The sequence below is a fragment of the Pteropus medius genome, unplaced genomic scaffold, assembly GCF_902729225.1.
Source record: "Pteropus medius unplaced genomic scaffold, Ma_sr-lr_union100, whole genome shotgun sequence".
In the NCBI taxonomy this organism is placed as follows: Eukaryota; Metazoa; Chordata; class Mammalia; order Chiroptera; family Pteropodidae; genus Pteropus; species Pteropus medius.
The window spans coordinates 22,941,354-22,954,972 of NW_024349803.1; the positions used below are offsets into that span (position 1 = coordinate 22,941,354).

Genomic DNA, 13,619 nt, shown 5'->3' on the forward strand with positions numbered 1-13,619 from the left:
GAGCGTATGTACACGTGTCGCTGGCGTGTACTGAGCGTGTGTGTCCACATGTCGCTGGTGTGTACTGAGCGTCGGTGTACACATGTCGCTGGCGTGTACTGGGCGTCGGTGCCATGTTGCTGGGCGTGTACAGGCACATAGGTTTGGGGCATATACAGTGACATGACTTTTGGGTGCGTAGAGTGACGTAGCTTCTGAGCCGTCATTTGGACTCACGCCTCCTTGGTCGTCTGCCATCCATCGAGGTCTGTTCTTTGACTTGAAGATGGAAATGAGTTTGGCTCCCTCTGTTCAAAGGTTTGCTCTCTGGCTTGACTGTGGTAGAATTTTTAGCAAACCAGCCGAGATGCCCTGCTGAGCTCCAGGTGCCGTGCTGTTCTTGAGGACGCAGGGATGGACGACACCCTCCGTGCCCTCTAGCTGCTCAGAGTCTGGGAATGCAGTAACACAGACTCTGAACCAAAATTGGGTGTGTTTTTAAATCTGATTTACGAATATTTTATACCAAATACGTTAGAGAAACAAAAATGAAAACACATATAACATCCGTTTAAAAATGATCCACGGGAGTAAGAGCACACGGAGCCCTGAGCGTCCTGGACGGCCCAGGTAGTGGGAAGTAGAAGCGGACAGCAGGACGGGCAGGGCCGTCGGCAGGTGCTGCGGTGAAGGGTCCGGGGGAGCAGTCGCGGGGGCGCCTGGAAAGCTGACTCAGTGCGGCCGGTCGGGGAGGGCCTGGGGGAGGAGGAGGCATCTGCGGGGAGCCTTGTGGACCAGGAAGAACTCATTTTGGGGCCAACTGGGACAAAGCCCCTGGCGGAGGGCCCACTGTGCCCTGACCTCCGCCTTCGGCTGTGTGGTCAGGTCGCAGCTAAGCTCGCTCTGTAAGGCCGTTCGCAATGTCCTTCTGTCGCCCCACGTTTCAGATTGAGGTTATTCCGTCTATTTGTTCTCGTGGCTTCTCACGCCTGCCCTTCATGTCGTTTGTCTCCCTTAGAACAGTTTGCGTCGGTGCTTGTCGAAGGCTTCTCCCTGTACCAGGTACGCTCCATGAAGGCGGGCGGGTATGCCCACCACTGCATCCCCAGCAGAGTAACTGTCACTTACAAGCACTTAATAAATACATGTCAAAAAAGCGGAAGTGCCGTTTGGCTCATCTGCTGGAGCGCTCAGTTTTGGAAAGCGGCAGGGCCCAGACCTGGAGTGACCCGTCCCGTGTCAGAGGCCAGCTTTTCCTTGGCAAGAGAGCACTGGCCTGGCCGCCAGGGTTGAGCTGGGTTCACAGCGGGTTACTTGGGAAAGGCTGTCCAGGGCTGGCCGATTGGACGAGATAGGAAGGGGTCGCGGTCACACAACTGTGTTCTGTGTCTGTTTTTGGAGAGTGGTTGTCCGCCTGACCTGGGAGTCAGTGTGTGGCGCAGGCTCAGGAAGCAGAACGCACGGGAACCCTGGGATGCGAGGACCCGACAGAACAGCATGGCAGACACGATCTTCTTTCCCACCCTGCTCCAGAACAGGGCTCGCGATCAGAAGGGGTGTGAGCGAGGTGTGCTCGGGGCCCGGAGGCTCAGATTTGAACTATCTGCTGTGTCTTTAAGTTTCTTTTCAAGTCACGGGCCTTCTGAGGTCTGACTTGAATGAAGGAAACGCCATCCCCCACCTCCCAAACGTTGCGTTTGCACTGTAAGGCTCCACAGTGAGACAGAGGTAGACCATCAGGTACGGGGTCATGCCCAGGGACATCCCGCTGTAAGAGACGCTTATGCAGAAATGAGAATTTAGAACCGATGGAACTTTCAGAATCATCTGGCAAAACCCTTACCTGATAGAAGAGGCAGCCACGGCCCTGGGGGTGGGGGGAGTGGCACCCTTCAGCGCTGGGTGGGGTGGAGGGTGGCACCTTTGGTACAGACCCTGTGTAAACGATAAGCCAGCGCTGCTTCTCTCTGACTAAACAAGGATTTCCCACTCCCAGGTTCTATTTGTAATTGGTGTTTCTCCAGAAGAGAGTCACGCAGGTGGGAAGGGGTTTAGAAACCGTGGAAACCTCAGGAACAGGTGAATTTATTCCTCGAACGAGCGTTCATCCAGTGCGTGCTTTGGGCCAGGCAGCGTTCTAAGTGCTGCGGCTACAACCGGGAGCCAGGGGGGAGTCCTCTCCCTCGTGGAGGTATTAGTTCTAGTAGGAGATGCTAAACAAGTGGACGAATGACCGACTGTGCTGATGGCCTGTGATGACAACGAAGCAGAGTATGGGGTAGAGAGTGCTGGGGGCGCAGTGAGTTTGGGCTCTTGGCTCCGTTATGCATAGGGTCTGAGGTGGCCTCTCTGAGGAAGTGACACCTGAGCTGAAAACCATAAGAGGAGTGTGACCCTCTGTGACTAGTGATGGGCAAGGGGACTGCGATATGGGGTGGGTTTGGGTTCAAGGGTCAATAGGGCTTTGTGGGTCTCAGAGGAGTTTGGGCGGCTTCTTAAGTGCAGTTAGAAGCCATCGGATCTAAGTAGCATTTTAAAGAGACCACTGTGGCATCTGCGTGGGTTCGCCTAGTCCAGGGGGGAGATGGGCGGTGGGAGTAGAGATGCTTACGGCGGACTGATGCTTGGAAGTGCATCTGACACCACAGGGGAAGAGGAGAGTGGGGATCGAGTACGGCTTCTAGGTTTTGGCCCGGGCAGCTGGGGACGGGGGGTCCCCTTAGCTTGAGATGGGAGAGTCTAGGGAAGGTTGAACAAGTTACTGAGCCCAGAGAGGACTAGGCAGTGCGTGAACTATGATCATTCTGCAACCGTCTGAAAGGCGACCCGAAGGAATTTTCTTCATTCCTTGGGATGCTTGGGAGCCTCAGCATTGCCAGGGGCAGGAAGACCTCTGGGGGGCGTTCCAGCGGAGCCGTGGGTCACGAACTTCCTCTGTTGGGTGCCTGTGTCTGTCGCAGGTGGGAAATAGATCAGGTCTGACCGCCGGCTTGGGCTGCCTTCCCAGCGGGAGCCCCTGTCTCCTTACTGAGTTGCTCTGTGGGGCGCAGGCACCCCTCCTTGCCCTCTCTTTTATGAGTAACAGGTGGGATTATTCACATTGTGGTTTCCCTGCAAACGACCGTGCGAGAGAATTTCTCCTTCTTAGGTGCCTTTTCCTATGCTGTCTTCTTTTGGACCGTTTTTTCTCAGAAGCTTCAGCCCTGGTAAGGCTTGGGGTGGGGGTCGGGGGGCGGGGAAAGCACAAAATCATCAGTTGGCGTTCAGATTTTCTGTGATTTCCCTGTTGTGTACATTGGCAGAGATCTGTAAGTAGGCCAGTAGCCACCTAAGTGGGGTCACACGGGGCCCTCTGGTAAAGAGCTGTGACAGACACCCTGCCGCGGGCGCCACGCCTTTACAGTGCTCACCCTCGTTCCCGAGGGAACCGGGCCGCTCCACCTGTCACATCGTGGATTTATAAGCTCCACTGCGCCTTTTCCGGTGCGGGCCGGGCGGGGCGCAGGGGCTGGAAGCCGGTCCTGCAACCAGGGGTGGGCGTGGGGAAGGGGTGAGCCACGCGCCTGTCCTCGCTCCAGATGCGGGGAGAGACAGCGCGTCAGGAGCAGCGCAGGAAGTCGTGGGAGACTCTGAACGGAAATAGAGCTGTGACCTCAAAAAATGCAAGTTTCGGTCCATACAGAAAGAACACGTTCCCTGCTTGAAGAATCTAGAAGTTCTGTGCAGCCACCGGGTTCTCACTTCTGCTGGGCTGTGCCTACTCTCGAGAAGGGGTCCGGGAAGGATTTTCTCGGTGCTGCCCTCACGGGCTGGGAACTTCTGCCGTGCAAACCTGCAGCCTCCTAGGGGAGGCCCACGTCATTCCCTGTCGCCAGGCGCGGTGCCCGTGAGCGCTGGGCACTAGACGTGTGGCATAGGGAACACGATGACATGCCTCGTGCAGATAATTGCGTTTTTATTTTATTTACTTACTTATTTTTTTTTTAGGTGAGGCAACCCTTGGTTGACCTCACAGATTGCAAGGACCTTGTCAGCTTACAATCCCTTATTAGTATTATTTTTTACACCTACAGCACCTGGTCTTCCTAGCGGTCTCCCATCCAAGTACTAACCAGGCCCGACCCTGCTTAGCTTCCGAGATCAGACGGGATCGGGCTTGTTCAAGGTGGCATGGCCGTAGATGCGTTTTTAAAATTATGGAAAGTAAAGTTTTAACTTTAAAAAAATCCATGGTGGGTTTTTTTTTTTTTTTTTAAATAGTGGTTTTTAGCAAGCGCTGTAAAGACCTGCTCTTAGATACAGTGATGTCACTTCTGGAAATTTAGCAGAAGCGAAAAATATAAATGAAGATGTTTGAAGATGTTCACTATAGTATTATCTGTAACAACAAAAAAAAACAACAGAGTTGAATATAGTCTGAGTGGTTCGACGTTAGGAGATCGTTTGCTGAATTATGGAACATCAACATGACAAAGTGTTGTGTAGCCACAGAAAGTGTTTGTTGCAAAGTCTAGATAAAAACAGGAAAATAATTCACAAAATAAGTGAAAACAGTTAATGTATAAATTAGGAAAAATATGTAAAAATTATGCTTATTGATGAAACTGGAAGGTGAATATAAAAATACTTTTCAGTAGAATGGTGAATATAAAAAAATTTTAATTAAATGAGTAAATATTTTATTATTGTTTTCGTTTTTAATGTAAAATTGTGTCTTAGCTCCATTAAAATAAAACACTTAAAAATCTGAAAAGACAATATGTTTACCATAGGTAAATTTAGAAATTAAAAATGGCACAAAAAAAGAATATTTAGTATCACCTATAATCTCGCTACCCAGAGCTAACTGTTGGAGATGTTTCGGATTATGTACTACTAATCTTTTTTGCAGCGGGCCATGTATGTGCGTGTGTGTCTATATTATAGTTATATTTTTAAGTGGACTTGTGCGACATACATGTAGCTGACTTTTTCACTTTCTGTAGAGGGTGAGCATTTTTCACAGCAATCACACTTTTCCCGGATGTGATTTTTAATGACTGTGTTGTATCCTCCATATGGATATACAGTAAGGGTCTCAGTGGTTTCCTCGCCGGGTACGTGTGTGACGTAGCCTTTTGCTGGGTATTGTCCAGCTGCTTTCAAGAGAGGTAATATCAATTGACATGGTCACCTCTTTGCCTAAAGAAGTAAAAAATTGTTTTTGGACATTAAAAGATCCTTTTCTCTAATTCCTATTAATTTATTTAAAAGCCCAAATCGACTTTCCCTGTATTTATGATTCTCTCAACTGAGAATGAGTAAACACTTTTAAGTGTTCTTTGAGCCCAGAGATTCCTCGGGCCGTTTTTTTTTGCACATTGTCGGTAATGAATGACTCTGCCTGGGGTTTCCAGTCCTCAATTAAGGACACATGATGAATGTTTGAATACAGAGATTGGTGTCTCAGGAATGTATTGTATTCCAGCACAAGGAATTTCACTAAACCGAAGCAAAAAGTGTTGAATAATTTCATATTTTTCTTAAGTTTTATAAATATTTGTACTGTGTATGAAAAAGCATGCATTTTTCTTTCACACATATTCTATTAAGTAGTCAAGATACCTGATTTAGAATTAATTTGAAATAAGCTGTCAGACTTGACTGCCTACCTGTTTTAATGATGAATTTGCTTTTACTCCCTTTTTCAAGCTCAGTTTTCTGCTTTCCGTGTTTGTTTTGGGTACCGAACAAAGAGATTTTCACTCACTGTGCGCTTTTTAGTCCATTCGATTTTTTCAGTTACGCGATTCTCTCCAGTTTTGTTTATACTTCATGAATCTGAACAGATCCGTACTTCTCATTGCTCACTGGTGCCAGCCGAAAAATCCCCGCAGGCTGTTTTTATAGGGGTGACTGTCATGTTTTTATTACATTTCAAGAAACGTCCGTCTTTTTAATTTGCTTGTCTAAACGCATTTAATTTTTAAGAGAGCAGTTATAAAGTTGTGAACTTGCCATCTTTACACTCAAATGCGCATAATTGCACAGTGCTCTGTCCTTTTCCTGTGCTGGCTTATTCTAGACTGTGCGTGTACGAAGCATCATTTACCACCTCTGGCAGGAATAAAGGCACTTTGCTTTCTTCCCCTTTTCTTTTCTTAAAAGCTGTTACTACATGTCTGGCTATGTCCCCAGGGGGAAGTGGGAAAAGTTGACTTTGCTCTTCCAAGTCCATTTCTCAAGGGGACACCAGTGCTCACACGGATCCTATTTACATTGTAATTGGTCGCTGGCTGTCTGCTACAGCTGTTTCAACTTAAACTCAAGACAGTTGCTATGGAGATACTTGACTAGAAATAGGTCAAGTTAAAGTCCCTTTCCCCCTGGATATAAAGGAATGTGATTCTAGAAGTGTCTCGATTGAACAGAAAATGCGTGGGTGGGCAACCACATCCAGAAAATTTTCTCTCTTCAGGATGAGGCTTGTGATAGATGCCAGTCCACTCACGTCGCTGCTGGTACCCAGCACACAGCGCAGCTGAAGGCCATTCCTGTTAAAAAGAATAAGACATGCCATCATTTGCAATGTAATCTTCATTAACTGGCTCATATGTGACTCTCAAAAGTTGTTTATTTCACAAGCTCCTAAACATAGTAGAATAATATTTATTTTCAAGACATAATCGGGAGTTCAAGAACAGGTTTTTATAAACGTGACATGTGCAAAAGGAAGGCATCTGGTGACGTTGGTTGGGATTTGCCATAACTTTGGCCAGAAAACATTGTGAATTTCCCATGGCAACTTGGCTGGGCTGTCCTCTCTGTGGTTTCATCAGTCCTCTGTTGTGGGGTGACGCAGTTACTTGTCTTCCTCTGTTCCCATGACACCTGATGAACTAGTTCCTGACTCTGCGTCTGACCGTCACAGCGGGGACGCCAGGTCTTCCTCACAGATAGGCATGTGGTGCGCTCCTGCAGGACCCTGAGCTTGGTCTAGCCTGGGGCTTGGTGCATGGGGGCGCCCCTGCCCTGCCCCACTGTCATGTGCTGCGTGCTTCAGGGAACGGGCTGGTTCCGTGCAGATGCTGCTCACGTCGTGGCTGCGATGGAAATGGCAGTTGCGTTCTCCTCCTGAGAATTCTTTGGGGTGACACATGTTCTTACTCTCTTCTCGGCCTATCAGTCTTCTGAAAAGGGTGAACTGGCAGGTGGCTGGGCTCATACCGAAGATGTATTGGGGGCAGATTTTCACTATCGGAATATATGTTCTTTGAAAGTTCTGAGAGAATATTGCAGCATGCAGTAACGTATGTGAATTAAAGCAGTGATGACGGCTAACATTTCTGTGATTCTTGCTGTGTACCAGGAACCGTTCTAAGCTCTTTACATATGTTTCCTTATTTAATCCTCACAACAACCCAAGGAGGTAGATGCTAATAGTAGTGTCCCCACTTTCCGGATGAGGAAACTGAGGCTTCGAGAGGTTACATGAGGAGCCCAAGGTCGTGCAGCTCTGTTCGGACACGGGCAGCCTGGCCTCGGGCCGGGCATTCTGCGCCACTGGCAGCTTTATAGTCACATTTGAGACGAACCTTTTCTTTTTTTTTTTCTGATTATCATAGTGCAGTGGGTTATTTTGCTCCTCCCAGGGGACATTTGGCTATGTCTGGAGACTTTTTTTTTTGGCCACAGTCGAGAGCGGGAAAAGGTGCTGGTGGCATCTCGTAGGGAGAGATCAGGGATGCTGCCACACACTCTGCAAAGCACAGGACTGCCCCGCTTCGCCGAGGAATTATCTGGCTCCTGTGTCAGTAGTGCCGAGACTGAGAAATCCTCCCAGCCCTTGACCCCTGTTGAAGGCAGTGTATTCTTCCAGACTTTTCCTTCTGATTATAATAGCATACATTCACATATGGGTATTTCACAGAAAAACAATCAAATGTGTTCTATGGGTTGTCTTTATGGTCAGTTATATACCCATTTCCGTATGGGGGTGTATTTTGATAACTGTAGTTTTCCTGTAGTTGGATGGACGGATGCCAAAGATGGGTCATTTTATAATTTTTATCGGCAGTAATAATACCGTGCATATACGTCTGCGTATGCACCTCAGCTCTTACTGCCGGAGAAGGACTGGGCTGTGGCTGGTGGATGAGGACTGTGTCACTGTGGTGTCCCCTTCCCCGCGCTTCAGCTGGGCTCTGCTTCCCACTCCACCGAGATGAGCGATCGTCATATAGCTCTGTGACTTCAAGTCCAGTAAGCTAGTGGTCTGGTTGGTTGGTTGCTAAGGTGACGTGGAAGGTTTCAGAAAAGAGAATGAGAGGTGTGTGTACAGCGGGGAGGAGACCGAGTCTTCCAGGCGTAAGCACTGGTGGGTGTAAGGCGGCACCTGGGCCCGCCAGTGGAGTTTTATAGACAGTTTATAGAAAAACTAGGCGACTGGGTTCACAGGTTGTGCCCCACTTTGTGCGATTAACCATGTAAGATGAATATATAAAATAAACAATTAAAAACTATCAGTATCCCAAGCGGCTTAGAGGGTTCCTGGGAGTGGGGCTCCCCTTCAGGAATTAGGGGGAGCACCTGGCAGGCAGTAGGTGCTCAGGGAGTATCTGTTACCAGGGCGACCTGAGGGCAAGGGGAGAGGGACTGTCCCACGAGGCCACTGGAGCAGCCACCCTTGGGTCCAGCTCCGTGGACGCTTCCCTTGAAAAAGGGTGAGACCTTGGAGGACTTCTGCTCCCACGGCCCGGTCTGGCTGTCACTGCTAAAGCTGCGCGTGCGCACCCCGAGCCCAGCCGTTCCGCTCCAGGGTGCGGCCAGCAGACGCGCGTGCGCCTGTCCCAGAAGTCGGGCGTCTTCAGAACGCGCATGCAGGTGGCGCATGCAGTTGGCGCCGTTCACGGCAGCTCGCAGGTGCCATCGGCCGCAGGGTGGGTTTCAAGAAGCAGGTTTCCAGGTTACTAATGATGAAATATTTCAAAGCACAGAAGGTACAAGGGAAACAGGCAGTCTCGTTTCTACCACCCAGGTTTAACTCAAGTTAACGTTTTGCCATATTTGTCTTTTTTTAGTTTTTTTTTTAAATTATAAAAGAGAAGCTTCCACAGCCTATCTTACCGGTGTTGGGGGCGGGGTAGAGTCAGGTGAGCGTCCAAAGATACTGAAACTCAAGAGCAGCGACCTGGGTTTTCCACGCACGCCCGTTCTTGATGGAATGGGTCACATGTCACTGGCACCCGAGCATCAAGCATTCTAGTCAGGCGGACATCCCTGATTAAAGTTTCTGCAGCCCCACAGGTGAAATAGGAAGAAGCCATGCCTCTCGCCTCTCCTGCCCTCTGAAAAATAAAACTCCTTCCAGCAATGTCCTTGGAGGACAGAATGCCTCTTTTGTTGAAAAATTAAAGAATCTGGATTTTTCCATCAAACTGTGGTTAGAATACCACGAATGTTTTGATTGTGCTGATGTGAAAACAGAAGGAACGAGCGGGTCGGTGTGTTAGTGACTGCCGTGGTGGTCAGTGGGGCACCCCCGCCCCCAGCACTCAGCCAGGCTCATTGGGGTGCAGGTGGCTGTGAGGGCTCGCCCTGAGCCCACTCTGGTTTGCATCAGAGGGGGCGCTGCAGACTGCTCTCAGTGTGCACTAGCAGCCACGGTGATGGCGGCTGTCAGGAGGCCACGGTGGAGGCGGGCCCCGTTCCTGAGGGCTCGCTCAGTGCCAGGCGTAGGCCTGGCCCTCCGCATGTGCCACAGCCCCTCCTTGTGATCACCCGTGAGGCAGCGTCATCCCTGTCCCTTTTCCAAACAAGAAAGTGGGCTTGGACGAGGTCAGTGGGTTGCCGAGGTCACACCGCGAGTGGCAGAGCCAGGATTCAGATCGTTAGCTCCAAGGCCAAGTTCTTAACCAGTCACTAAATGAGGACCAGGTGCTGTTGCTACCTGGGTTCACAGAATCGTGAGGCAGGAATTAAGGCCGGAACAGCCAGCAAGCACTTCCCAGTCCTGTCTGATTGGGGCACCCGGCGTCCAAGGTCGGCGAGGCAGGGGCTGCACCCATGTCACAGACAGGGACTCTGCGGGGCTCACAGCCAGCGAGTTTGCCCGCGAGTGCTGGGCTGGGAGTCGAGCCGCGGCCTTTGAGAACAGAGCTTTCCGCCGTGTGCTTCAGCTTGACCTTTGGCCGCCTTGGTCGACCTTCCGCCCAGCACCCAGCTGTAAGGTCGACTCCGTTCCCTCATCTTCTGGCTGGGAGTGGCACTGCCTGTCTCTCACTTATAAGGCTTAGCAGACTCACCAGCAGAGCATCTTTTAAAAATCCTTGGAGATAACACCATTTGCATGCACATTTATTTGGTCACTGTGTCATTCAATGATATGAAATAATACCTTTTTTGTTAAAGAATTATTTGCATGTAAATTTTTACACTTGCCATTCTGGTAAAGGTACTTGTTTGGTAACTCGAGTGGGAAGCCGAAGACCGCGAGGGAGGTCCGTGCCGCACACACCGAGTCGGGGCTTCCCAGCGCCGTCGTGGCTAACCCCGGCTTGTTCTGGTTGCTTCAAGGTTGCAGCTGCTCCCTGGTGGTTGCCGGTTAAAGGCGCTGACTGGAGACACCCAGAAGGGCCCGACTCCACTGTGGTGCACAGGTGAGGCTGGCGGTTCTTCCCCCTCTTGACGCGTTTCGTTCCAGAATAGATTCCTGTGCTGTCGCGAGGGGCTCGGTGACCGTCTTCACCTGTAAAAGGGTGAGAATGACAAATTCTGAATGGCAGGGAAATAAAATGGCAAGAAATAATGTGTGTAAAGACCCAACACTGCCTAGCTCATAGAAGGCTCTTAGTAAGTGGCCTCTTTCCTTCCTCATTTGTCCTGTGAAAAAATTGCTTCTTGTAGGTTTTTTTTTCCACCTGTGCAGGCCAATTGCAAATCTCGTGACATGTTTAATCTTTGCAACCTGTCCATTGCTCTAGTCATGAGTGGGTCAGTATGAGGACGAAGACTCGGTAGCTGTGTCCTGCCAGGTGGCCGCTGTGGAAGCTCAGGCCTTGGCTGGAGGATTCCTGTCACCTCCAGTCCTGGACTGACATACTTTGGAGCTGCCATCTGACTGAAATCCGCAGAGCGGCAAGTCGGTCAGCAAGTCTCGGGGTGGCAGGGAAGTAATTATTTCGAGCAGAAATAGAGTAGCGCTTCCAGCCCTGGAGATGGAGAAAGGTTTCGGTCAGGACTCAGCATCTCCACGGCCCAAGGAAACTGCCCTCCTAACCTCCTTTTTCAGACGGGATTTTGAGCCCCTGTTTTTGACAGCATTCGTGGTTATCACCCTCAGCGCCAGGGAGCTGGGAGTCCCTGGAGCCTGGCGTTGGGGCCATGGCCCTTTGAGAAATGGCAGATGGCTTACAGAGCCTGAGTCAGCAGCCCTACCGTGGAAGTGGACTGGGAGGCGGGAAGTCACACACAGCGTTCTCGGCCTCCTCAGTGTGACCGGGCCTCTTAGCTCCCAACCGATACCGTCTTTCCTGGATTGAATAGTAGAAGAAAAAGCCAGGGGCAGAAGGAAAACCTGGGCGGGGGGAGCTTGTATTTTATCCACTGATCGAGTCCATCTCCAGAGGGTGACTGGCACGTGAAGGCGCTCAGTAAACATTCGCCGGAAAAAGAGGTAAAGTCCTGGTGTCATTACCACAGGGAATTCAGAGGTGTTTAAGGAATGGACAGGTTCTGTGCAGTCCGCCGGAAAAAGGGGACAGGGCGTCACGGTTACCTGGTGCTGGGCGAACGTGTGGACCCCCGATTCTCAGACTTTCCCCCGAACCCTCCCAGTCCCCTGTGCCCTTAGAAGAAACAAGCACTTACTTGGACTCTGCTAGAATGACGCAGATTAGTTGGCTAATCCTAGTGGAAAGACACACAGTTTAAAGCCACATGTCACTGGTTGGGTCCCCTGGACCCAGACGCTGGGATTGAGCGTCTACACTCGGGGAGGGACAGGGTGGAAGCAGGATCAGGTGGAGGGTGACGCTGGGACTGTAGTGCGGATCCGAGTCCCAGCCACTCTTGCCGGGGCCCCGGGCTCTGCACAGCCCACGGGATGGAGCTATGGTGGCCGAAATGGCTGGGCCTGTGCCCCTGCTGTGGTCAGCCCTCGGCGGCCCTGAGCAGCTCTCCGCAGCTGTGGGGAAGCTGAAGGAGCGGACAGCGGGGCGCTTCGGCTGAGGGCACTCTCAGCAGCGGGGACAGCACTGCCCCTCAGAGGCGTCTGGGTGACGCACCTCCACGTGCACCTGCCAGGACCCAGTGAGTTCCCTGGGGGCTGGGCTGCCTGCGAAGCCAGCAAGTGTTTTGAGTCTACTTTTAAGCGTAGTTACAGATCTGAGGGCATCGGGTGCCAGGATCTCGTGGTGGGGGGTGACCGATGTGGCACGGTGGGGGCTCGCGTTGGGGACCAGGACCACCGCGGTCCCACGGGCGCTTGTCTGAAGCTGGAGCTGTCGCCCGTTCAGCACATGCCACCGTCCCTCTGCTCTCTCCCTGCCAGGCCAGACCACCCGGTGCTCCACGTGTCCTGGAACGATGCCGCGGCCTACTGCGCCTGGGCGGGGAAGCGGCTGCCCACGGAGGCCGAGTGGGAGTACGGCTGTCGGGGCGGCCTGCACAACAGGTGCTCGGGCCCTGCCCCGCAGTGGGCTGGCCTTTTCCTAAACCCCTGCGCCTTGCTTAGGTTAGAAAGCCGACCTAAACCACAGAACAGCTTTGTCGTCCGGGCTTTCCTCATGTCCGTGAAATTATTTAGGAGACCCCGACGGGCGGGTCAGCACCCGCTCTCAGCCGCACACGGCTGAGCAGTGGCCGAGTGGGCTCCTGCGGCCCCGAGCGCCCCCAGCGGTCAGGGCCCTGGCGCGGCGTAGCCTTCCACGGAGCCTCTGGGCCCGCTGCCTCGCACTCAGCGTTCGCTGTTTCAGACGTCTCTCCGCTTTCAGAGCCACGAGACGGAAGACTCACGGCGGCGTCACGTCTTCTAGGAAAGGCTCCTTAAAATAGCGAAGCCTTTATACAAAAGTGCGGCGTGATGGTGCCTGAGCATGCTGCCACATGAGTCCAGAGCGATGTCCGCTTTCCCAGCCTTCTTGCTATAAGTCCTTTCAGCTATGTTGTTCATTTCAGGCCTCCTGAGTGCTCCAGAGTGACAGGCTGTTGTCAACTTGACGTGAGCTAGTTATGCAGAAGTTAATGAAAAATCTTGATGAAAAGCTTTCTTTATATATTTAAAATAAAAAAATAAAATAGCTCGCTCAGAAGTAGCGAGCAGGGTGCCCTGTGCATCGCATTCCCTCGCCCTCAGCCCGGGAGCCTGTGCCCGTGGCAGGCTGATGCCTGTGTCTTTTCCACAGACTTTTCCCCTGGGGCAACAAACTGCAGCCGAAAGGCCAGCATTACGCCAACATTTGGCAGGGCGAGTTTCCCGTCACTGACACCGGCGAGGACGGCTTCCGAGGCACCGCGCCCGTGAGTAGCGAGGCTCCGGAGGAAGGGGAGGTGGGAACCCCCAGGGACGGGTGAAAACCTCGCCCCCATTAGCCAACCTGCCCTTGCTGCACGCATCCGCCTCCGCACGGAGCAGATGCTAACAGTTGGGCAAGCAGCCTCCC

General features: G+C 51.7%; 1 protein-coding gene and 1 non-coding gene across 14 annotated transcripts in view; one reads left to right on the forward strand and one right to left on the reverse strand.

Annotated features, from left to right (window-relative positions):
• Positions 1-13,619, forward strand: part of SUMF1 (sulfatase modifying factor 1) — a 127,173-nt gene that overhangs the window by 17,100 nt on the left and 96,454 nt on the right. For 11 of the 13 annotated variants that reach the window (XR_005647563.1, XR_005647562.1, XR_005647564.1 and 8 more), the window contains exons 4-6: positions 10,534-10,616; positions 12,509-12,631; positions 13,362-13,476. Coding sequence is in view for 9 of the 13 variants with exons in the window: in XM_039837951.1 (XP_039693885.1) it covers positions 10,534-10,616; positions 12,509-12,631; positions 13,362-13,476 (321 nt within the window). In the remaining 4 variants the exon portion in view is untranslated. The remainder of the gene's footprint in view (positions 1-10,533; positions 10,617-12,508; positions 12,632-13,361; positions 13,477-13,619) is intronic. The other 2 variants (XM_039837955.1, XM_039837957.1) reach the window with 1 other exon arrangement.
• On the reverse strand, positions 4,044-4,161 carry LOC120582642 (5S ribosomal RNA). Its single transcript, XR_005647599.1, has one exon. It is a non-coding gene; the product is annotated as a 5S ribosomal RNA (ribosomal RNA).